The sequence below is a fragment of the Dysidea avara genome, chromosome 1 (assembly GCF_963678975.1).
Source record: "Dysidea avara chromosome 1, odDysAvar1.4, whole genome shotgun sequence".
Taxonomy (NCBI): domain Eukaryota; kingdom Metazoa; phylum Porifera; class Demospongiae; order Dictyoceratida; family Dysideidae; genus Dysidea; species Dysidea avara.
The window spans coordinates 41,202,003-41,229,270 of NC_089272.1; the positions used below are offsets into that span (position 1 = coordinate 41,202,003).

Sequence of the window (27,268 nt, forward strand, 5' to 3'; positions counted from 1 at the left end):
GGGGTGGTAATGTAAACCACAAATCCCTATTTTGACTCTGTCATAAATCTTTAGTTACATGCTCTGTCATTTTGAAGTGAGTAGGGATTTGTGGTTTACATTACCACCGACAGAGAGTCAAAATAGGGATTTGTGGTTTACATTACCACCGACAGAGAGTCAAAATAGGGATTTGTGGTTTACATTACCACCCCAGCGATCCCTTCTTGTTTTGTAGCTTTTTTCAGCGATCCCTATTCCCATTTTAAAATTTCCAATTTTTAATTCACCTAGTTTGTGTACTTTTTAATTAATCCAGTAATGGATTATGAGATTTCTTTTATTGATAATAAAGACTGTTGTGAATAATGTAATTTTGCATTCTGCATAGTAACACTGTCAACATTTCAGTACACACATGAAACTGATCAAATTGCAATGTGCATACAGACTGAGAGTCTCCTAATATGAGCTACAATTTACATTACTGGTACCTTTAATAGCTGTCAAATTCAGTGCAAGGATTGTTGTTATAAACTTGACTGCATTATTCATCAGGGTGAACTCCCTTCAGACTGGAAAAGGGTATATGTAACACCAGTATACAAGAAAGGCCCTTGTACTAATCCATCGAACTATATACCTATATCATTGACTAGTATTTGCTGTAAGTTGTTGGAACATATCATCTCCTCAGCAATATCTTCTCACACTATTGACTACAATATCAAGTGTATAAATTAACATGGATTTATTTGATCGATAATGAAGACTGTTGTGAATACTATAATTTTGCATTCTGCATAGTAACACCGTCAACGTTTCAGTACAAACATGAAACTGATCAAATTGCAATGTGCATACAGACTGAGAATCTCCCAATATGAGCTACAATTTACATTACTGGTGCCTTTAATAGCTGTCAAATTCAGTGCAAGGGTTGTTTTTATGCACTTTACTGCATTTATTAGAGTATTTACATGACTGCTCTATTAGAGTATTTAACTGGATAAACCGCCCACGTACAATAATCACGGAGCGAAAAAACCACCTTGCAACAAAGTCATCAGCCCAGATTAAGCTTCCTGGCCTATACTGAGTTTAAGTAAGACGGATTCTATTAGCCACAATAGCGCACACCAAAAAACTTAACTCTGAGCGTGTCTTGTATGGCTTCTCGGGCGTAATGGCGTTTTGGCAAGAAGAAATGGCCAGGTTTGGGCTGTTTCCATCCGAAAACGAAATTAAAAATAGGTCATGGACACGCACAATGATCCATTCAGCAAGCCTTGCTACTTTTTATCCCAGGATTCTCCTTGTAAACTTCGCTAGCTATGCCTGTGAAAGAATATTATTATGAATAATAAAGATGAATAAAAAAATGGAAATTTTAAAATGGGTATAGGGATCGCTGAAAAAAGCTACAAAACAAGAAGGGATCGCTGGGGTGGTAATGTAAACCACAAATCCCTATTTTGACTCTCTGTCATAAATCTTTAGTTACATGCTCTGTCATTTTGAAGTGAGTCAAAATGGGGATTTGTGGTTTACATTACCACCGACAGAGAGTCAAAATAGGGATTTGTGGTTTACATTACCACCCCAGCGATCCCTTCTTGTTTTGTAGCTTTTTTCAGCGATCCCTATTCCCATTTTAAAATTCAGTTCCAATTTTTTATTCATCTAGTTTGTGTACTTTTTATTAACCCAGTAATGGATTATGAAGAAGATTGTGGTGAATAGTGTAAGTTTGCATTCTGCATAGTAACACCGTCAACATTTCAGTACACACTTGAAACTGATCATCTGCAATGTGCATACAGACTGAGAGTCTCCTAATATGAGCTACAATTTACATTACTGGTGCCTTTAATAGCTGTCAAATTCAGTGCAAGGATTGTTGTTATAAACTTGACTGCATTATTCATCAGGGTGAACTCCCTTCAGACTGGAAGAGGGTATATGTAACACCAGTATACAAGAAAGGCCCGTGTACTAATCCATCGAACTATAGACCTATATCATTGACTAGTATTTGCTGCAAGTTGCTGGAACATATCATCTCCTCAGCAATATCTTCTCACACTATTGATTACAATATCATGTGTACAAATTAACATGGATTTCTTTGAAGACTGTGGTGAATAGTGTAATTTTGCATTCTGCATAGTAACGCTGTCAACGTTTCAGTACAAACATGAAACTGATCAAATTGCAATGTGCATACAGACTGAGAGTGTCCCAATATGAGCTACAATTTACATTACTGGTACCTTTAATAGCTGTCAAATTCAGTGCAAGGATTGGTGTTATACACTTGACTGCATTATTAGAGTATTTACATGACTGCTCTATTAGAGTATTTAATCTGGATAACCTGCCCACGTACAATAATTACGGAGCGAAAAAAACCACCTTACAACAAAGTCATCAGCCCAGATTAAGCTTCCTGGCCTATACTGAGTTTAATAAAGACGGATTCTATTGGCCACAAGTAGCGCACACCAAAAAACTAACTCTGATCGTGATCTTGTATGGCTTCTCGAGCGTAATGCGTTTTGGCAAGAAGAAACGGCCCGGTTTGGGCTGTTTCCATCCGAAAACGAAATCAAAAATAGGTCATGGACACGCACAATGATCCATTCAGCAAGCCTTGCTACTTTTTATCCCAGGATTCTCCTTGTAAACTTCGCTATGCTTGTGAAAGAATAATTATGAATAATAATAATACTGATGAACAAACTGGCAAATTTCAGTGTTGTCTGAAATACACATACTGTTTCCTTTTCACATGATAGCTACTTACTAGTGGACCTATACTCATTGCCAGGGCCGCCCACAGGGGGGGGGGGGGGGGGGGGGGGGCAACTGGGGCATTTTGCCCCAAGCCCCAGCCTGAAAGGGGCCCCAGGAGGCCCCATGAAGGGCCCCCTGAATACCTGTTTAAAAGATCGATATACTCTAATAGAGCAGTCAGATCTAAATACTCTAATAGAGTAGTCACAGTATTCTTCAGAGGAGCAGTGTAGCAAGCTTATAGATAAGGAGATATGGTTGGTGATGGGTAGTTATTGTCATTGCCAGCAGGTTGTGACCTTTTTTTTTTTTTTTTTTTTTGGTCTTCACCTTACAATTTGGGTCAAGGGCCCCACTTTAACTCTTTGCCCTGGGCCCCTTAATTTCTCTGGGCGGCCCTGCTCATTGCAAAGAAACACCAGAGGGTTGTTTTGAGCTGAAGGATGCTTTTCAAGGTGGTTTTTAGGTGTGCATGCGTTCTATTAGGATTTTTGCAAAAAACATGGACGATCCCTATTATGAACCCACTATCGTGCTTCATGATGAACAATTCGCGTAAAATTTGCAATTTTTGAATGTTTCTAAATCTCGTTTAAACCATTTTTACTGCTATATCACCATTTTTCTGAGTTCAGTGTTTGATAATAAGCCATCTGAGTATTGTTTTATGCTCGAGTCTGCTTTCTAAGGCTGGTTTTAGGTGACTGCTCTATTAGGACTTTCAAAAATTCCACTGCGATCCCTATTATGAACCCACTATCGTGGTTCATGATAAAAACTACAATCATCATGTGGGTACTGCTAGTATACAGCTATATCTGTATAGAACACAAAAGTATACTGTAGGCATGCACAGAATGTTTAGCATCATCACATACATTAATTTTGTATCAAACAGTGCATGATAATGTGCATGCTATACTGCATACAAACTATATGCATAATCCGAAGAAAAGACATTCTGTTGCTAGATTATTATAACAAAGCAAAGCTATACATGCTGCTCACAGCCAAGTAACTGTACATGTATCATATTGGTTGTTACACACGACATGTGCACCAGTACAATATGACTTTATTGGTTGTAGTCATGTTAATTTTTTTCACACTAGATGTTGTGAAACTAGAAATGCCTATATGGCAGTACATTGTAAGTCCCACCAGCATGTTCTACATTCAGCTAATAGCATGCAACTATACAATCAGTTGCCCAGGGTCCATATAGAAATAAACCCCAGTGATTACGTCAACCAATGGCATGAAGTAAGAAGTATATTATAGGCACAAGTATAAGGCCACAAGCTGAACACATACAACTGGAACAATGTTTGATTATACTTTTGCTACAGAAAAAAACAAAAAACAAACAAAAAAAAAACAGCACGACCAATAAAGTGTTGAAATGCATTCATATGTTATTTCATGCCCACATAAAGAATACACACACTATAAACTGTTTCTCTTTCAAAAAGGACATGATAATATTTATCATCCCATAATTTGTCCACTAATAGTAATTTTTGCTGCCATTTATATAACAAAAATTCCCTGCAACACCACATATTTACACAGCATGTAGATTTTAGTTTCATTTTGGTTATTGTGTATACTAAGCTGTTATTCCATATGGGTGAGATGCCATATACCACAAATTTATCTAAGTGAGCTGTATTAATTGTACATGCATGACTTATTGTATAATAATAATATAAGGCTATACCCAACATGCAAATTTATTTCACACCTAAGGAAAACCAGTGTACTACTATTATTGCACTGGCTGAGGGATGCTAATGAGATAAATGCACTGTGAACATGCACTAGCTAACTGCGTATGTAACTAACAGATTAGCTGTTGAACCTTAATTAGCATTACAATCTAATCCAAAGCAGCCAAGTTGTAAAAAGGGGTGTGGCCCTCGAACAGTCATGGTGAAAAAAATGAAGTTGGCAGCCAAGAAATGGCTGTGATGGTAAATAATTGGGCAAAATTCTAACAACAATTATTCCTCCAAGTTTTACTAGGACTCAGAAACAAATTCACCTGTATTGTCATTAAAAAAATTTTTTGTCCTTTCCTTCCATTTCTTGGCCACCAACTTGGATTTCACAACTTTTTTGACATTTCTTTTTGGAGTCACACTTTTTACAGTGTGGCTATTTTTTGTATATATTTGTATATATTCCAAAGCAGGCCCTAGGCCTTACTTTTTATCTGTCTTTTTTCTTTATTACAGGAAGGAGAAAGAGGATCTACAGCAGTTGAACATTTGTTTATAATTATACAACTTTTTCAGAATGTAACCATGTAATGATACAATTCTAACTTGTTACAATTTTGGACAGTTGTTCCTCATTACAAATTACTATGCAACCAGTTATATTAATAATTATTTATTATTAATCGATTATGCAAGTTAGTTACAAAAGTAGTTGCTAGTGATCAGATGACTTGTTTGTAGCTGAATTCTGTTCTGGGTGAACTGTTTGTAGCTGAGATCTCTATCTGGTGAATGGCTTGTAGCTGACCTCCTGGTGACTTCTTTGCAGCTGAATGTTTGTAACTGAACTGTCTACTGGGTGACTTAGGTGTAGCTGAACTCTCTACCTGTTTGTAGCTAAACTCTACAGGTAATTGATCTCTCTACATGATGGCTTACTTGTAGCTGAATTTTCCACAAGGTGATCTACTTGTAGCACAACTCTCTAGTGGATGATTGGATTGTACGTAAGTAACTGAACTCTCTACAGGATCATTTGTTAGTGGCTGAACTCTCCACAGGGTGATATATTTGTAGTTGATCATGAGTTCTATTATTGTGACGTTTTTGCAGCTGAACTCTCTGGTGACTTGTTTGTAGCTGCCAATCTGATAAAGGAGCATAGGTCAGTACAAAACTTTACTGTTGGATACTGAGAGATGGACTATGTAACTGACAACCAAACACAACCTTGAGTTGTCCAAACCTGCATTTGTCTATATATAATATTCATACCTGCGTACCTCTCAACCTCTGTAAAATTTGCATATTCCAGCACTGACACTATTGCTACTCTATTGTCACCACTATGACCCTTCTTAGGTACCAAGAATGAGTTCTTGTGGTCTGCTGCACATGATGAAGCTTTCTTCAAAATCAAAACCTCACTGACTATACCAACACTCTTGTCTTCCTTTAGTGTTGACCACCCAACCTAACTAAGCACAGATGCTAGCAGACAAGCCCTTGTAGCTATTCATTCTCCAGCAGAAAACAAATGATGGATGGACACTAGGCTGAATCTCACTTCCTATCATATGCTGAATCTATGTACGCTATTATTGAACTAGAGATGCTTGCCCTCACCTGGGCTGTCCGTAAATGTAAGATATTTTCCATTCTTCAACATTTTTATCCCAACAGATCATTTGATATCCCATTGCAAATGGGCTCCTAGTGCAGCAATCCACAACATCAATCCATTAGTTGTGCATAGTAAAATTATTGGCATTGGATACAATAATATCAAACTATATTATCAGTTAGGTGATCACACCACAGTTAGTTAATGTCCACCATCATCACGTTACAATTGTAGTGTTGATCAATTAGGCCCTGTATATCCTGGTGAAAATTTGACTATGAATTTGTGTCTGCCAAATAACAAGGAAGAATTAGGTATTTTGTATGCTGAGACATACAATGACAACCTGCCAAACTCTGATTGCAAACTCTGGGATTATGGTAGCATGAAGCACATTTCCATCAGACACAAAGTAAACATGTACACTATTACTGACCTTGCAAGAGCAGCCAACAGGCTCGTCAAGCTGTGAGTTATTTCTCATAGCACAGCCAAACTTATATACTGCTTACGATGTCTTTTATGTCCACCTTCTTACATATCCATTAGGATTTGCATTACAACACAGAATGTGTGACAGTGATCCTGATCTTAGAAAACACATTATGATTGTAGGATAAGTAATCAAACAGTGAGATAGTTAGCTGATGTCTACATATTTGGGACTGCAATAGACAACTCAACTAATAAATATACAGTGTCCACAGACTGTCCTATTGACTATTGCCTACAAAATACCATATAATATCTTTAAATGATCCAGGTGCTCAATGTCAACATCACAGAAGCAGTCTCTTGTGTTCACAATGTGTTGAAAGTTACAGTGTAGTGTTTGGATCCAATTGCAACCAGTGTAAAAAGTGTTCCAATTGCAGTTTATTTTGTTTATGATGGGATGAACATGCATGTTAAAATGTGGATAAAATTTGAATTCCCCATTTATTTGATGATGATTGCTATCACTTTTATTTTGGTCATCAGATACTCTACCAAACTTTATCGGTTAACATTAAAATTAATAGAGCACTATCAGTGCTAGCAACCTTGTTTATGCTTACTTTTACATATACTAGTATGCTGCAAACCATATCTAATGCACCTTTGTACACTACCATCATCACTATACCAAGTCACAGTTCCAAAATCTTTGGTTACTTGATCCAACTATTCCATTATTTGGATGGAAGTCACTTTTGATTAGTGTATGCTTCTTCTTCTTGTTTCTATTCTTGTTAATGTTCAATACCTCATTGTTGTTTACCAGACCACTGATGAGGTTCAAATATGTCCATCACTTTGGACCATTAATAGATGCTTTTCAAGGACCATTCAAAAATACAACTATTGATCAGAATGTGGTAGTTCTACTTTCAATATTGCATGAAACCATCAACATCATAATAAGTTCTATAATATTAATAGGCATAACTTTTGTGAGAAAGTGCACCATGATCTACCATAAACTAAGGTAGTATGTACTGAGCAGTAAAAATCAATAATCTTCAAGAGTTAATACAGTAGCTACTACTTTTCAAATATTTGGTGCTATGTTTATGCTATTTGACAAAAGTGAATTGCTAAATACCATTACAGTTAAATGTTCTGGTTGGTGCATCATTTATTCAGTTTCTGTTCATCTTATATTTGCCTTTGTAAATCCTTGTAGCAAGGCACTTGACACTATTCTGTAGCTACAGAGCAATTTCACCTACAGGAGGCAAGTACAACAACAGGAAAGCTAAAGTCCAGGCTTAGAAATTCCAGAAGATGATTTTGATTTTATTAGTTTTTGAGAACCTCTAATAGGTGAAAACTGACTTATTACAGTAGTTGCAGTAATATAACTGTGGTCAATTTAATTAATGATATTTTATTTAATTAACCATAAATTACTATACTGTGATTCTGATATTAGGAGTATCAGAAATCCCAAATCACAGGGTCTATTTCTATAATTGCACTGACAATAGATCTGTCAAGGCCAATTCTATATATGGAAGAAAAAATAAATAGTCAATGAGAATTGATATATGTGACCGGATCTTGGAAAACCTACCTTTTGGGCACAAGCAAACTTTTTGGGAAAACTCAATTGAAACTTTCAACAATTTTTTCAATATTAATTTTTTTTGCACATTTGGATAAAGCAACTATTAAACTTTCTTGCTGTGAAGTTTCACACCCATAGCTTCTTTTTCTTAGGAGATATGGATGATTATATCAGACCATGTAGTAATTTCACATGCATGGGACAACAATTAACTTACAAATTGGGTGATTTGTTCAGGTGCTGGAATGGCTAAAACTTAGTCTTAGACAATAATACATGGGATTTAATTGCAGAAATGTACCAAGAACACTTCATTAAACTATTAGAAATGTCTTTTAAAGTATTCTAGATGGTAAAAACGGAATTATTGGTAAACAAAGTGATTTGTCACCATTTGTCACCCTTAATCACTCACAGAACTCAATACATTACCATAAAAGTTAGTTTGTAATGTACAGGAGAGTAAATTGGCCATATCTCAGGAATGTTTCAAGATATTAAGCTGAAATTTTGACAAAAGATAGATGAATACCCAGTACTGTATTTAAGCTAAAAAACAGAAAATTGACCAATGTGCCAAAAAGGTAGGTTTTCCAAGATCAGGTCACATATTGCTCTTTGCTTTTAACTACCCTACTCTTCTACAGTGATTGGATACAGAGTATAACCTTTGGGGGATGTAAGTAAATTTTTTAGTTGTTTGGTAGGTTCCAGGTGCAAGGAATTCGAAATAGGGTGAGTTACCTACCCCCCAGAAAAGATGGGGCAAAATATATTGGGTATTTGGGGATTGATCATTGATGTGTTTCATAAGTACTTTGCAGTATTTATAGGTTCCTGGTTTCATTTACACCAAATGACCATCTTGGAGGATATGTGGCTGTCTATAATAATGTTATCATTAAAAATCAAGGTGATGATGTGTATATGATTAACTGGTTTGACAGCTGATGAAGCAGGAAGGTCAGTGAAACAATTAATAATTAAATGTTGCACTACAAAATAACTCTGACCAAAATGGTTGATGGTATACGGCAATTAAGTGAAAGGTATGAAAACTGAACAAAAATCTTCTACAGTTTACTGCGAGTTTAAATCCTGCAAAGACCATGCAGTTTCCACAAATTGGCTCTTTCTTTGCACCTCCATGTTTCTGAGGTATACAGTACCTAACACCAGAACAGAATAGAATGCTAGAACCAGAATAGAATATCTGCATTCTGACTAGTATTATAAGAATTAATTTATTAATGAGGGCTAAAATGTGACTGGATCTATGAAAATGGGTCTTGTAGCCTTTCCGATTGCATGTACTTGGCAACCCATAACTTTCCTTGTGAATATGGTACCACACTGAACTTTTGTCTCTATATACCCCTAACATAGTACTATTATAATTTGAAGGTGATAAATTGAAAATAAGATGAGTTATATGATCAGTCAAACTTGGGAATTTGGAAAGCTATAAGACCCCTTTTCGCATATCCGGTCACAGATGTTATGGCCATAGCATAATGTATAATCAAGCTTTGGATTTCAAAAAGGTAAAATTTATGTGCTCATGCAGATGCCCAATTCATGTGCTTACATATCTAAATTTCTTTTACAAGCTTATCTGCAAACGAAAATCATTTCATAAAGCATGTACAAATTTCTGTGTGCAGTTAACATAATACGCAAAATACAGCAAAACCTAGTACAGCAAAACCTAGTACAGCAAAACCTAGTACAGCAAAACCTAGTACAACAAAACCTAAAACTATCAAACTGTGTAGGCCTATAGAATTGTTTGCAGATAAGTTCGGTGTCCAATAACCAGGTTAGTTATTTTGGATGAACTTCTTGAGGTTGTCAGCAACTTCAAGGATATTTGGTACCACATAATCCAGTATGTTACCCTCAATCAAACCCTCTCCCTGGTGGCCATAATTATTAGCCTTCCAGCACAACTTGCCAGTCATAGCAGAATCCCTAGTAACTGGAACAGGATCTCGGCCATCTGAGTATATATCAACATTTTCTTCTGAGTATCAATATTCATTCCTTTCTTCATAAACTGACCTGCAGAATGAATGATACAATTATACGACCACATATCTTAAATGTGTGTGTGTTGTAAGCATCTACTGATTATTTATGTAGGTATAATGTTAAGGCACAAAAGATGTCTAGGTATATCAGCCATACTGTAAATTGATGTTTGTAAAACTGCATACCCCATACAGTTGCCTGACATGAATGCTATATTAGAGTATATTAAATCAGTGCTTCATAACACAGTCCAATGTATACATACTATATTGACTGGCTTTATATACTGCAGCTGGTTACACTTACCAGGGGCATACAGAGGGGGATTTCCAGAGGTTTCAGGAAACCCCTTTGGATTTTACACACTACTTGAAACATAAAGAAATTGAAACTTTAGGTTTCCAGAATCTAAAATCTATCATGGAATAGGACACATTGTAAACTTTTATCTTCGTTAAATAGTAGTTTCCCACATGATAGCAACACTTATAGCATTTAACAGACATACCAAGTCTCACGCATTGGGCGTGAGTCTCACTCATTGGGCGTGAGTCTCACTCAACTGCATACAATCTCACGCTCACATGCATGGAACTGCTAATCTCACGCATTGCAGAGTGGCCATACTCTTCTTCAACATTTTCCATCAATTACAAGCCAAGTCTAACTACATGCGCTTATAACTGAATACAGTAATAATTATTATACTTATAGGCGCTTGCTTCTATTTGTAAACATTTAAGTTATAAATAGCACTAAAGTAGGCATTAGATTGAGTTTGGCAGGCTTACAAGGAGATGGAGTGTGTGGCAGTACGTACCATTCATTGTGTAATGGGTTGTATCTAAAATTGAGAGCTAGACATGAAGTGACCGCAGCTGAATTTGAGGAAAAGTAAATGAAGCTAATTTAGCTATCCTACTGCACTAATATAATAGATGCATCAAGTTGTTTATGTAATAAGGAACTACCAGCTAATATGCATTACACCATTACATCCTGTAAATGATAATTACTTGCATGTTGCTTTGTGCATGATAACTTGACAAGTTTTGTGCAGAGCCTTCCTAAGATAACATTGGGGGCTGTGTAGCACACTAATCGTAAATCTATGTCTGATCAGAGCAATTTCACTCCTAAGTGATTGTGAACCTTGGCATCTCTGGAATTATTCTGAATTATGGTTTTGGTGAAAAGATCGAGATACTCTAATAAAGCAGTCAGGCAATATAAACTACTCTAATATAACAGTCACTTAGCTGTAGTGGAAACCCCTTTGCAAAATTCTTGCATACACCTGGGTTACAATCCAATAGCATATATAGGCAAGATGTGGGTTGAGGTTATGGCTGTAAACTGATTATTAGCACTGCATAAATACGTAGCTCAGTAAGATTAAAAGCATAGTAGGTTGATAGGGACGTATCTAGGTAGGTGCAAGTGCACTCTTCTCTTCCCTTACAATTATACATTAGAGCTCAATCAAACCAATTCAGTGACTCAAATAATATTGTGGTGGGGAAACATAAGGGGAGTGTGCCCTCTTCTCACCTGTCCTTTAGTCCCAAACTAAAGCTGGAAATAGTCTAATAGAACAGTCATCACATGCACAGATTACAGTATAATAAGAATCCTCCAAGTGTGCAAAAAATTATGTAGGAGGCCAACATGTGTTGTTATGGTATGGTGCTGCAAATTTCTGTTGTTTTAAAGCCACAACAAAATTACTAATTAAGTAAATTACTTACGAAAATCATAACTGTAACAAAAAACATGCAGAAAGCGGACTATGACCACAGTTCCCTGTGCTCACACATAATCCAGGTACACCTACTTTTACCAAACCCTATATCCATCCCTGATTGGCACCTAAGATGCTGAAACTGCAGTTGGTCAATCAAAATAACATACCGTATATGACCGTATAGAAGCCCGGGTATTTATTTCCTATAAATCATTTTTGACTTGGCGTTTAAACGAGACCGGCGTTAATTTGGACCCGGGCGTTTATTTCTTACTAGCCACTCATTGAGAATGACAGGTGTCAGTACAAGTACCTACGAAATACGAAATCCATAGCCCATCACGTACATAAACCCAATTGGACTCCTCTGCTGGGTGAAACATTGGAAGTTGGGTGGAAAGATGACAATGACCACGATAAATACGCTATGGCCATCACCAGAAGAGAAGGCATAGTCGAACAAGACAAGACATCATAAGACTGGTGACGAGACATCACTGTATAGTTAGCAGCTGACACGAGTTTAGAACCCCTTTCAGTGCATATCATTAGCATCCCGGCTTTTAAATCCTGTAAATGAGCCCCGGCGTTTAAATGAGCCCCGGCGTTTATTATGACAGTCTCCTAGCTGTACCCGGCGTATATTTGAGCCCCTGCGTGTATTTGAGCCCGGCTTTAATACGGTCATATACGGTACATATATATGACAAATATGCACATGTTACTGGGTTTGAGAAACCAATCTTATCAACCATGGCAGCAAGCTTGATTTTTAGCTGCAAAGACAAAGCTATACATGAAAACACTATCACTATAACATTTTGCTATCATAATCAGCTGGGTTAAGTGGTCTGTTTCTGTTTGCTGCTTATTGCAAGTCCGGTGGCAAGAGTACAAGAGATTATTGAGTTCTAGTCACCAGGAGTTTGTTGAAAATATATGTTACAATATAGCTCAGTGGTGTTGAACGATCTGTGCTGTAAATTTAATTTTAGCCAGTTTTACCCTGCCAACATGGCATCCCTATGCATATATCTCTTTCATTGTTGTGTTGTCCCACCTTCCACCTCCACCCTATTAGAGCTTGCATCCTACAGACAATCTAAAGCTATCTAAAATAATTATTGTGGAATCCATTGCAGTTGATTACTCAAGTACTGCGGGAAACTCTGGAAAGTAAGGAATTGTGTAAAATGTTTGAAAATGCGCATCAGTGAGCAACAACTTTCTGACTGCAAGAAACTACCATTTCTTGACATGGCAATAAGACCACTTTGCCCAGAATGTTCACATCATAATTAGTTGAATTTTGATCTTTAATGCATGGGCTTCTTGAAGAAGCATGAAGGACTAAAAGGAGCATGATTTTTGCATGAAAATGAGGTGAATTATGGTAGCCATTAGCTAAATTACTGTGGTAGGATAAGCAAGCCAACTGTATCACTTACTAGATTTAATTTTGTGACCAGTGTTTACTACAGCAGCAAACAACAAATTAATATGTGTCTTGTTAATACGCAGAATGAAGAGTGTGTAAATGCTGTAGTGTAATATTTTGTACCACTATATTTAACATTTCAGTATGGGAGTGTATAAACAGTGGAATGGACTACTGGAGTGGTGGAATACAGGAATGGTGAATGGAATTTTTAAAAGTTCATTATCAGTTTTTACATCCAAATAAGTACAATTCCTCCCCTTAAGTAAGTAAATAAATAGGATTCCCCTTGAAGTCAACTCTTTTAGCACAATTCACCTCACCATAGACAAAGTTACCAATGTAATGTACTGTAAATTCAGTTATGAACATGCACAATAGCAGTTTAATGGGAATACCAAGAAGACTCCTAACTTAATCCTTGTTCCCAAGTGATAAAAAGTTAGCTAGCTACTAGCTGATTACATGTATACACTTTAAAGTACGTACATCCACTGTATATTGAAGTATTCTTTACTAGTTAGGCATGAACACAGAAGGCAGAACCTGTACAAGGTGTTTACCACTAACCTAGAACCCTATGCAAAAAAATCTTTGGGTAAAGTGAACAAGACTACCTTGCAAGCTGTGGCAATGCCACATTGCACACTGAACCTTCATTAAGACAGTTAGTCCAGATGAGTAATAAAGTACCGAGTTATAAGTCATACTAATATTGTGGTGAGGAAAAGTATGCTAAATGAGCTGACTTCAATGAGGGATCCTATTTTTTTCATACTTAAGGGGAGGAGTTGTACTTATTTGGAAGTAAAAAATAATATTGAACTTTAAAAAATTCATCCAGTATTCCACCATTCCAGTATTCCACCATTCCATTAGTCCATTCCATTAGTCCATTCCACTGTTTATACACTCCCTATTTCAGCATTCATACTCGTGTTGTACACCTACAAAATTTTTGTCACTGGTTAATTGCCTATCAATAATTGGCAATAACTGGTTAATTGGTTTGTGTGTATATGGGCAGACATAATGTGTATTCAACAAGCCTGCTGGAAGGTTTAGGGTGGTACCAAAGTGACCATCAACATCCTGTCTTGCAATAACAGTTATTACAATCACATATTTACACATGCTTTGAGGTTATGTTATGATGTTAACACTTGTCAGCAGGGGTAATGTATGGTTTACCAAGTGGGTGGGAAATATCCAGTTTAATGGTTTCTCCACGGGTAGTTGGAAAAGGCGGATACGGTCGGACGCGGACACGGACACCGACATTTTCTAAAAGGACTTTTACATTTACATTTATGTAACAGTTATTTTTCATACCTAACGCTGTTTTTACAGCAGTCTTTGCCTCCAGACCCAGGCGTCAATCTTTTCATAGCGCTTATCCATTTATAAGCACACTCTAAAGACTATTATAGTGTTGTATACGTGCTCTAGAAATCTAATTCAGGGTCACAGAGATTAATCTAGCATGTCCCAACTTAATCTCGTAGGCCAGGTCCTTGAAATCCTCAACACTCAGTATAAGCGCCTGCGCCTTATACTAAAAGGCATAAGATTGTGGATTTGGCCTGCTAAGCTAAGTTGCATGGGGCATACAAGCTAATCTCTACAACTATATAACTCTGTATTAGACTTTAGAACATGTGTACAACACCATTATGGTCTTTGGCATGCTGTGGAGTACTGGTCCAGTCCTTCGCACGTGCGCTTATAAATGGATAAGCGCTATGAAAGGATCGATGCCTGGGTCTCGAAGCGAAGACTGCTGTAAAAACAGCATTAGGTATGAAAAGTAACTGTTACATAAATGTAAAAGTGCTTTTTGAAAATGTCCGTGTCCATGTCCATGTCCGTGTCCGCGTCCAACCGTATCTGCCTTTTCCACCTACCCGTTTCTTCACTGGTTATTGGGTGACCTAGACAACACTGGTTAATAACCAGTTATTTGCACACCAGTGTACAGTACTAATTCATACAGTAGCTAGCATGATCTTCGATCTTTTAGGATATACAGCTGCATGCATATTGAAGACAGACACAAAAAAGCTTTGGGAAATCCATCAGTACTTATGAAATAATAACAATACACCCATGAAGTTTGTATCTGATTCACAAAGACAACACTAAGTAACCGCATGTTTATACTGCAGATCGCTCTGGATGAGATCGCTTCAGTGCGATCCAGATCGATTTGTGAGCCCTGTTTATACTATGAAGGTGAGCCCGCTCCAATCTGTAAAAAAACGTAAACCCACAATCATAATTTGCATCGAAGTAAAGGTTGTTGATAGAGATAAAAGGGATTTGTGCTCTCTGAATCGCCAGGTTAGTAGGCATGATAAAGTCTAAAGTGTTGGCTTCGATGTTGGCGACTACTCTCAACTCCGTGTAGTTAGTTACCTATCGATTCGCACGCGTACATGTTTGCTTTGAGCCCTTGTGTTGTTCTTGAAGCTGTGTTTCCTTATCATCGCCTAAATACTTCGCTGTTGCTTCTTATCATCATTACAGTCACCATTTTAGCTGTAACTGTCCGTAGTTTTATTCCGTTTATTAGAGTTAAATCGAACTGCAAGGTCACAACTGTTTACACGCAGATGTGAGTCGAATTGAATCGAACTGGACCACCTCAGGTAGGTAGCCCCATTCGAATTTGCATGGCTCGATTCGGCATGTGTTTACACTGAAGCGCTAATCGGCCCGGATTGAATTATCCCACAATAGCTCGAATTCTACGTCTAGTGTAAACACGCTGTAAGTAAGTAGTAAGTTATTAGAGCAACTGGCACTAGTTGCCAGCTGACCCTCAGATCTTGTGATTTTTTTCACCCTTGATTTCTCCAATCTTTCTGTACATGTGTTAATTTGATCTGTAAAGTATTAAAATAAATAAATAAATAAATAAACACTCCAGAAAAGCAGCCTGGAGGATGGAGTGGCTACAAGGTATATTATGATCTGAATGAGTGCTTTTCAAGTAAGAGAAACTAAAATATTCTCCAATTACTCTCCACTGCATTCTACTTTTAGAAACTGAACTTTTAAAACTTGGCTGCTCAGTGCTGCTATAGAAAGTACCCAATGTATGTTTTGTTAGGATATTTCATCCTCAGTGACTGTGAATAAGAGTAGCTTGAACTTACTAAATGTAACATGTGCAAATCTGCTGTTTCCTAGTTTAGCAGTTACACCAATCAAACTGGCATTATGCTCAGTGATTAAGCCAGCCTAATAGGTATTATAATCAGGTGACCTCAATTATATTGTTATTATTAAGTGCAGCCTTATGTATAACATACCCATTAGTCCATGTGAATGATGGAGCTCATCATAGTTCAAACTCCAGTCCACATTGAGATGATTCTTGTAGAAGGTGACATCAAATTTAGCTTGAGGCTTAGTATACATCACACGAATAATAGGATTACCACCCTGCTTCTGAACCACATGAGTAAATTTTAAAGTTCCATTTTCTGTGAAAATTATTTGTTTAACCGTTGCAGCCATCAAATTTCCTTCACCAATTATTTGTACTTCCTGATTGACAGAGTCAAGAATTACAGCATAAGTTTTATTAGTATTTTGTGGAATGAGTGCCAATTTTCCAATCCAAGTAGCCTCACTAGTGTCACCTTCAGTATCCACAAACATAGCATTGATAACAAAATCTTTATTGTAGATCAAGTTGAATGCCAATCCAGAGTATCCTTGGATGGAGTAACAGAGCACTTCCTTTGTTAGCAGTGGTACAGTGAAATGAGGATCTCCCTCTGATGAGAAAGTTAAATTTTATGCATACAAAGTTTAAGCTTACCAATTACTCCACATGCTGCAATACAATCATCACCATCATTATAAGATCTCCCTCCAAGTTCACAACACTCAGTAGCACTTCTAGCTTGTATAGTAGTACTAGCATCATTACAGAATCGACTAACATGGCATCCTAATACTGCATGTGAAGAAAGGCATAATGACTAATGGTGTCTTACAAAATTAAAATGCACCTGGTTTAAGATGTGCTTGTTGTATATGTATGTGTTTTTGTGTGGCATACATATATCTGTATGTGTGTGTCTAATGTGTGAGTGTGCAAAGTATACAGTATACATGTGTGTGTGTGTGTGTGTGTGTGTGTGTGTGTGTGTGTGTGTGTGTGTGTGTGTGTGTGTGTGTGTGTGTGTGTGTGTGTGTGTGTGTGTGTGTGTGTGTGTGTGTGTGTGTGTGTTTAGATATAGATATTGCACAGTGATTATTTATCTGACTGCTTCAAAAATGTGAAAACCATTAAGAAAGCATTGCCTAAAATGGCATGTTTTACAGCAAACTGTAAGTAAATCAGAGCAAGCCAAGAAATATTTGTCCTTGGCCTTTCCTTGTCCCCTTGGACATATAGGAATATTCATACTAAAAGCCAGCTGGAAATTATTTACCCTGTAGTGAAGCACAGAAAGACAATGGATATGCAAAAATAACAGTTATATATATTATGCACTTTACATGTATAAACTAATGAGGAAATTGAAGAAAGTTGATTTTTTTGGTGCCAAGATCAAAAGGAGCATTAAATAACTCTAGATAAACAGTTGTTACTACTGTAATAGAGTATTCAATTAATAAAATACATTTTAGTAACAATACTTTCTCACTTTATTTTAAAAGCACTGAGTAACAGGTTTCATCTCAGACAACTAATTTCCTGTGTTAATGCAAGCTTTTCAAACTAGGCTTAGATAAATAACTATTAAAAATGTTATTAGATTCAAACATGGGGATCAAGTCTAACTGTTTTAAGGCGATATTAGCTAGAGCCTTAGAATGTAAGTGTCCCTTATCCAACACGATAAGCCAACCTAAGTTATGAAAAGTAAAACTTTGTCCCTCTCAGGTCTACTGTGCTATCTTCTCCGACAGTGCCTCCCTAATGCTAGATCATTTGTAATAAGCAATTTTGTAGTAATATTGCCTTGAAAATACTAATGAATGAAAGATTGGTAGAGAGCCACTTTACTAGTAAACATTCTCACTAATGTTATAGGTTCTCTTAAATAAATTATACAAACTATAGAACGAAACTACTCAATATTACTACAAAATTGCTTACTACAAATGATCTAGCCATACATTAAATGTATAATCAATTGTGTTGTATTTAGTAGTTAAACACTTCAAGGATTTAAAGATCCAAGGTGATGCAAATAATTACAATTACTATTATGTTAGTGGGTATCATTTTAGTCGTATAAACAAGGTTTATTATTGAGCCAGGTGTCTTAGCAAAAGAGACCTAGCCACATATCAGGCGTTTTCATAAATAAGAGACCATCACACATCAAAGTAAAGTCTGTATACTAATGTATACTAGGTAGCGGAACAAGCACACAAGCACAAATTTTAGCCATGTTGTTATACACAGAGAATTACAAGTCTTGGGTGGTACATGTACAGTATGAATTCTTAAGCGCTAGCAGAAGTAGTAAGATTTCTGAGACCACTGAGCCTGACATTTTTTATGAATTCAACAGTTGGTAACTGTCAATATTTTAAGCCTGTGCTATACAGGTTTTCACCCCTTTGTGCATCCCTGTAATGACAGCAAATAAACTTACCAGGGCATAGTTCAGGAGTTACACATTCTTGAAGATTGTTCATCACTTGTCCTTCAGGACAGAAACAACCTTCAGCACATCCACCATAACAAGTTTCATTTGTGGTATCACATGATTGGGGACAGAGTGGACCACATTGTTGGTAGCTTGATCCAAGTGGACATTGAGCAGCTGCAAAGAGAATAAATGATGCCACCTATATACATATTGGTCTAATTTTAGTGCATATAAATCCTTTGCTTTGTACTAAAAAACATTATACAAATGCTATATGAGCACAAATAAATCTACGTAATATTACATTCAAAAAAGCAAAGCAAAGTTTTTAGCTGCCATGCTAGCACGATCATGCCTACCCGGTGAGCCAGCACTGTGACACCTGTCAGGTGCTAGGGGTAAGCACAGGCAAATATTCCTGGGGCAGGACTAGTAACCCACAGGAGGCTGTACCACACAGTAAATTCAAAAGGATTAATTCAACCTCCATGGGTAAATTTAAACTACAAACTTTTTTGTTAAAATGACCATCTAAAAGTAGTTATAACTAGGGTTGGCTTTTGGACTAATTCAGTCAAAATAACTAGGGTAGGTCAATATAACTGTTCACTTAGGATGTTGAAATAACTTTTTTGGGTAATTTCAGTGTGTATAGTCAAGTCTACTATGGCACAGATTAGATGACCAGCTACATGGTTAAATTTACAGTACACTGGCCGTTGTAACATTTGTGTTACATCCCACAATCAAAAGTGAACATGGAGAACATAGGTTTTATATACAATTTGAAAACTCTATAAGATCAGGTATGTTTAAAGTATTAAGATGCAGTATGTAACAATTATTGTGAATATGTGTCATAGATAGATTAATGTATGTTATTACTAATGATGACTGACTTGTTAATTAATGTAAACAAACAAATAAACAAATAATTATTTTGTGACGTGAGTTAATTTTACCACAGATGGTTAAAATAACCATGATGGCAGGTTATTTCAAACACTTGGCTAGAGGTTGAAGAGACTTTAGGGCATCTGGGTAATATGACTATATCTTACAAAGTTAAAATAACCAAGTACATCCTTGGGTCATTACTACCAAAAAATCGGTCGTTTGAATTGCAGGTAAAACAACCCAAAAATTTGGGTCATTTGTACCCATTTGAATTTACAGTGCACATCCCACAGATGAAGGTGTGGGCACCTGAACTCTTACTGGACCTTCACCCACCGTGTGAGACATGGACAGTTGGAATTTGCTTCTCCAGCTAACACCAGGTACTGTATTCTCATGATTAGATGGAGGCCATGCCCATAAATAGATTAATAGAGATCTAGCATTGATCTATTTATGAGATCACAATTAACACACCCCTTATTGTTAGTCTAGCTGTAGTTATGTAATGCTAGTATAGTGAAAATAAGAAATAGTAGCTGAAAGACTGACTCAAGTTAAATACAGCAGTCACCCCTAATAGGACAGTCACCCAAGTATAGCTGTATGCCATACCAAAAAAAAAAAAAAAACTAGTACATTTTATTACATAAAATAGGGATTGGTGCAATAAAAAGTAGTAAAACAAGAGATGAATGATGGTATTATAGCATAGTTTGGTGGGAAAGTCCTTACTTTGGCATTAAACAAATAACATTCCAATGTAGGGATTTTCCTGGAATCCTACATCATTGTTAAATTATAATTTTATATACCAATTGTAGTGTAGGCAGCAATGTGTCAATTATTGCAAGTTATTAGCACTAGTAAAGGTGGAAAATAATTCAGCTAGCAAGGCAGGTGAAGGATGAAGTATACAAAATGTACAATACAGACATTCAAAATATTTCTCTTGTTTGCGAGCACAGCATCTGGCATCAGTTATTTGCAGGGCCGCCCATAGGGGGGGCAACTGGGGCATTTTGCCCCGGGCCCCAGGAGGCCCCATGAAGGGCCCCCTGAATACCTGTTTAAAAGATCGATATACTCTAATAGAGCAGTCAGATCTAAATACTCTAATAGAGCAGTCACAGTATTCTTCAGAGGAGCAGTGTAGCAAGCTTATAGATAAGGAGATATGGTTGGTGATGGGTAGTAATTGTCATTGCCAGCAGGAGGTGACCTTTTTTTTTTCTTTTTTTTTGGTCTTCACCTTACAACTTGGGTCAAGGGCCCCACTTTAACTCTTTGCCCTGGGCCCCTTAATTTCTCTGGGCGGCCCTGGTTATTTGTTTGGAGTGCATATGCTAGTACAACAATACTGAAATCAAAATATATTTGTAATGTTGTTGTTTATGTGTAACACTGATTGGCCTCTGGTTCTCCTGCATCCACTCTGTGGATGGTCGCTTATCTTCTCCTTGTCCTTTATGCAATCTAAATTTGGGTGCATGTGGTCATTAATTACCTTGGCATTATATAGAATTCTGCATCTGTTCAAGTTATCAGCACAGACAAGCATATTTGTGCCTTCATTCACAGGCAAATCTGTCCCCAGTTATTACATGTCTGTAGGCCTTGTAGTTTTTGAAAACATTATTATTAATTTATTTATGACATAATTTTAACCATATTTCTTATTATTCTTAGTACTTGGTTGTATTATTGAAAATTTCCTATAGTGACTCTTGAAATGTGGCAAGTTGCATCTGCAACTGTAGAGGTGATTAAAAGCAAGTATAAACTGTAGCATTAATTTATCAGGAGCTCATATTATAAGCTCCTGATATTATCAAGAGTTCATAATATATAAGTATTATGAACTCTTGATATAATAGAACACATTTGGGTGACTGCTTTATTAGGGTAGGCGAATGCTACATTACAGTATCTAGATCTTTTGTGTAGGAATTCTGCTGGCAGTGTTTGAGTGGTGACTGCAAGAGAATTTATATTATTCTGCAGGTAAAATTTAATATAAAATTAATTATAATCCCATTATTCCTAATTCTTTTATCCACATATTATTTTCTAACATAATTTTATTATGACATATTCTGCAGGTGCTTATACAATTGTACAAGTCACCAATCAACTGTTAAATTATGCAAAAAGATTAAAGATTTAAGGAAGGAGGTACAAAATTCTTACTTCAACTACTAGAGGCACTTAGTTTGAAGAAACTGTAGAAATATCTGATGGTGCTCTGGTGCAGGTACTATAACCTCTTTGTGATGAGGTGTAGTTTATGCTCACCTGGCCAAAATTTAAGTGCACAACATACAGCAATAGTAACTTACGACATAAATGATCTCTCCATGTAGGCAAGATGATTCCAGCTCTACTGCAAGCAGAAGCATATGTGGCAAAACTCTCACAGAAACACTCCATTTGATTTGTGTGACAATTGCAGTAATCAAAACTGCAAGCAATGATGAAAGGGTTTGGATTAACTGCTGCGGTGCAATCTGCAAACTCATTCCTCGTCATTTGATTACAAGTATTAATTGAATCAGTTCTGGTTTGTCCAAGACAAAATGGTGCTCTAGTAAGGAGACCACAACTAGACGTGTTACCAGTAACCCAACTAGTACCAAACTCATTAGCAGCAAAGGTTGGTGTACCATCAGAAGTGATGAAATCATCAGAATTGTCATCATTGTAGTTACCACATAGTCCACATAGTCTATTCTGCCATGTTGTAGACACAGTGACTTCCATATAATACATTCCATCCCAGAATATCCTGATATTTTGAGCAAGAAGAATTACATGTGTGTTTCCACCAATCACTAGCACTTGTACTTCACTTGAAGTACTAATGACACCATCATTAGACTGAGTCCTATTCTCACCATTAATTGTAACATAGTCACCTCTTCCTAGGATTATCTCAGTGTTAGCAATTGTGATGGTAAGTTGATCAATAGAAGACACAAACTCATCACGTGCACCATTTTTCACAGTGATAATAAACTCATCACTATCACAGGGGGTAGTGAGGATATATTCACAATCTCCTTGAAAATTAAAGAATCGGAGATCAAATGTTTGATAATGTGAATAACCAGACACTGTACAAGTAGCACCATCAGCTACACATGGTATTGTTTCACACACAAACTCTCTGTTCTGACAAACACATCTTGTGGAACAGTTTGGTTGTATTGCTTCTCCTTGTTGGTATATCACATCCATTAGTACACAGGCTGTAGAAAATGAATAGAGAGGAAGGGTCAATACTTTTACAAGATATTCTAACTGAACTGTCACTTTAATGTTTTAATAACTACAACAAGCTATTAAATTTCCTTGAACAGCACAATGAAACCACTTCTGTCACAGAGATTTTCAAATCTAAGAACTTAACGGGCTTGCCCACATACCCAAGAATAGGAGGATAAACATAAAAAAAAGAAAGATATAATACCCATGTCTTTTGTGCACTTCAAACTCCACTGTATACTGCTCATTGCCAAAATTGTCCCACCCCTCTCTTTTCCTGTGGTATTGCCCTTGAGTATTACAGTACAGCACTTCACAAGCAAGTTATAACATCAATGTTATGATCTCTGTAAATGCATATTATAGCTTCTGACAATCTAGAAATAATGTTTTGCAAGGCTACGTCCTTAATTTCATAACATCACTTCAGCCTGAGAAGTACTATCTAATCCAAAACAGCCAAGCTGTAAAAAAAGTGTGCGGCCCTCAGAAAGGCTATGGTGAAAAAAGATGTGAAATCCAAGGTGGCGGCCAAGAAATGGCTGTGATGGTAGGTTAGTGGTAAAAATTTTAATAATGACAATTCAGGTGAATTTTTGTGCCGCTTCACAAAAATTCACCTGAATTGTCGTTATTAAAATTTTTACCACTAACCTACCATCACAGCCATTTCTTGGCCGCCACCTTGGATTTCACATCTTTTTTCACCATAGCCTTTCTGAGGGCCGCACACTTTTTTTACAGCTTGGCTGTTTTGGATTAGATTTCATTTCTTTTTGTATTTGTATACCCCAAAGCCGGCCTATGGCCAGCTTTGGGACTTTTTTAACCTATGTTTTTTTCTTTACTACAGGAAGAAGAAAAGATGAAGTAGATGTACTTTAAATATTTTATCAGTAAATGTACAAATTATATATACTGTATAATACATATGTGACCGGATTTGCGAAAAGGGGTCCAATTTGCCAACTTTGACAATTGATAACTTCAGATTGGAAAGAGCTATTGCCTTGATATTTGGGCAGTGGTGAGCACCACTATAGCTGAATACATGGTGAAATGTTCAGGTTAATAATTATGTTACTTGAACACTGAGTTATGGTCTCCAACATTTACGGAATTGGATGTGTGTGGAAGACCCCTTTTCGCAAATCCGGTCACATATATTGATTACAGAAATCTCCATGGTGGTTTCTTTGTAACTGAACACTCTACAAGGTGACTTCTTCTAATTGCTCTCTCTACAGGGTGAATTGTTTGTAGCTGAACGATCTACAAGGTAACTTCTTCTAGCTGATCTCTCTACAGGTGATGTGTTTGTAGCTGAATTTTGTATAGGTGATTTGTTTGCAGCTGAGCTCTTTACAGAATGGTTTCTTTGTAGCTGAACTCTCTAAAAGGTAACTTCTTCTAACTGATCTTTCTACAGGGCAATTTGTTTCTGGCAGAATTTTCTACAGGGTGATTTCTTTGCAGCTGAACTCTCTACATGGTGGTTTCTTTGTAGCTGAACTCTCTACAAGGTAATTTCTTCTAGCTGATCTCTCTACAGGGAGATTTGTTTGTAGCTGAACTATCTACAAGGTAACTTCTTATAGCTGATCTCTACAGGGTGATTTGTTCGTAGTTGAATTCTGTACAGGTGATTTGTTTGCAGCTGAGCTCTTTACAAAATGGTTTCTTTGTAGCTGAACTTTCTCCAAGGTAAGTTCTTCTAACTGATCTTTCTACAGGGTGATTTGTTTGTAGCTGAACTATCTACAAGGTAATTTCTTCTAGCTGATCTCTCTACAGGGCGATTTGTTTGTAGCTGAATTCTGTACAAGTGATTTGTTTGCAGCTGAGCTCTTTACAGAATAGTTTCTTTGTAGCTGAACTCTCTACAGGGTGATTTGTTTGTAGCTGAAATCCCTACAAGGTAACTTCTTCTAGCTGATCTCTCTACAGGGTGATTTGTTTGTAGCTGAACTCTCTACAGGTGATTTGTTTGTAGCTGAACTCTACAAGGTGATACTTCTAGGTGATTTCTCTACAGGATTCCTTGTTTCTAACTGAACTCTCAACAGGGTGATCTGTTCATAGCTGAACTTTCTACTGGGTGATTTGTTTGCAGCTGAACTCTCTAAATGGTGGTTTCTTTGTAGCTGAACTCTCTACAATGTGACTTCTTCTAGCTGAACTCTCTACAAGGTGACTTGTTTCTAGCTGATCTCTCTACAGGGTGACTTGTTTCTAGCTGAACTCTCTACAGGTGATTTGTTTGTAGCTGAACTCTCTACATGGTGGTTTCGTTGTAGCTGAACTCTCTACAAGGTAACTTCTTCTAGCTGATCTTTTTCACTGCATATTTGTTTGTAGCTGAGTTCTCTACAGGGTGATTTGTTTGCAGCTGAACTCTCTACATGGGAGTTTCATTGTAGCTGAACTCTCTACAAGGTGACTTGTTTCTAGCTGATCTCTCTACAGGGTGACTTGTTTCTAGCTGAACTCTCTACAGGTGATTTGTTTGCAGCTGAACTCTCTACATGATTGTTTCTTTGTAGCTGAACTCTCTACAAGGTAATTTCTTCTAGCTGATCTCTCTACAGGCCGATTTGTTTGTAGCTGAACTCTCTACATGATGGTTTCTTTGTAGCTGAACTCTCTACAAGGTGATTTCTTCTATAGCTGATCTTTCTACAGGGTGATTTGTTTGTAGTTAAACTCTCTACACGATAGATTCTTTGTAGCTGAACTCTCTACAAGGTGATTTCTTCTATAGCTGATCTTTCTACAGGGTGATTTTGTTTGTACCTGAACTATCTACATGATGGTTTCTTTGTAGCTGAACTCTCTACAAGGTAACTTCTTCTAGCTGATCTCTCTACAGGACAATTTGTTTGTACCTGAACTCTCACATGATTGTTTCTTTGAAGCTGAACTCTCTACGAGGTGATTTCTTCTAGCTGATCTTTCTACAGGGTGATTTGTTTGTAGCAGAACTCTCTACAAGGAAACTTCTTCTAGCTGATCTCTCTACAGGGAGATTTGTTTGTAGCTGAACTCTCTATACATGATTTGTTTGCGGCTGAATTCTCTACATGATGGTTTCTTTGTAGCTGAACTCTCTACAAGGTAACTTCTTCTAGCTGATCTCTTTACAGGGTGAATTGTTTGTAGCAGAACGATCTACAAGGTAACTTCTTCTTACTTATCTCTCTACAGGGTGATTTGTTTGTAGCTGAACTTTTTACAAGGAAACCTCTTTTAACTGAGCTCTGTACAGGGTGAATTGTTTGTAGCTGAACTATCTACAAGGTAACTTCTTCTAGCTGATCTCTCTACAGGATGATTTGTTTGTAGCTGAACTATCTACAAGGTAACTTCTTCTAGCTGATCTCTCTACAGGGTGATTTGTTTGTAGCTGAATTCTGTATAGGTGATTTGTTTGCAGCTGAGCTCTTTACAGAATGGTTTCTTTGTAGCTGAACTCTCTACAAGGTAACTTCTTCTAGCTGATGTATCTACAGGGTCACTAGTTTGTAGCTGAATTCTCTACATGGTGGTTTCTTTGTAACTGAACTATCTACAAGGTGACATCTTCTAGCTGATCTTTCAACAGGGTGATTTGTTTGTATTTGAACTCTCTACAAGAAATCTTCTTCTAACTGATGTTTTAACAGGGTGAATTGTTTGTAGCTGAACTCTCTACAGGGTGATTTGTTTGTAGCTGATCTCTATACAGGTTACTTATTTCTAACTGATCTCTTTAATTCTGTTCAGGGTGACTGCTCTATTAGGATGACTGCTCTATTAGAGTATCTCGATCTCGCACTTGCTACACCAAGTTGGATTTCGTGTTATAACTCCGTGGATTTAAGTCTGATTCTTCTACACCATTGAAGAGCCTTTCTAAGATGATAACTCCATCTGTACAGCGATTTTGAAAGCATTACCCCAAGCGGTTTACCTGGTAGGCGTGGCAAGCATAATAATAATAATAATAATAAAATAAAAATATTAAAAATTAGCTAATCTCGATTGCGTAATTGTTACACACTGTTGATTTTTTCGCTGTATCTTCCTGGTTTTTAGCTCGATTTCTTTCAAACCACAAAAGGTTT

The 27,268-nt window shown here is 37.0% G+C and overlaps 2 protein-coding genes across 2 annotated transcripts in view; one reads left to right on the plus strand and one right to left on the minus strand.

Annotated features, from left to right (window-relative positions):
* Positions 1-27,268, plus strand: part of LOC136246729 (leishmanolysin-like peptidase) — a 204,942-nt gene that overhangs the window by 79,178 nt on the left and 98,496 nt on the right. The gene's annotated exons all lie outside the window — the stretch shown is intronic.
* Positions 9,773-27,268, minus strand: part of LOC136264541 (von Willebrand factor-like) — a 49,035-nt gene continuing 31,539 nt past the window's right edge. Inside the window, exons 6-10 of the mRNA XM_066059314.1 lie at positions 22,241-23,149; positions 19,008-19,178; positions 17,213-17,350; positions 16,698-17,168; positions 9,773-10,231 (exon numbers count right to left, since the gene is read on the minus strand). Coding sequence (XP_065915386.1) covers positions 10,128-10,231; positions 16,698-17,168; positions 17,213-17,350; positions 19,008-19,178; positions 22,241-23,149 — 1,793 coding nt within the window. The 3' untranslated portion in view covers positions 9,773-10,127. The remainder of the gene's footprint in view (positions 10,232-16,697; positions 17,169-17,212; positions 17,351-19,007; positions 19,179-22,240; positions 23,150-27,268) is intronic.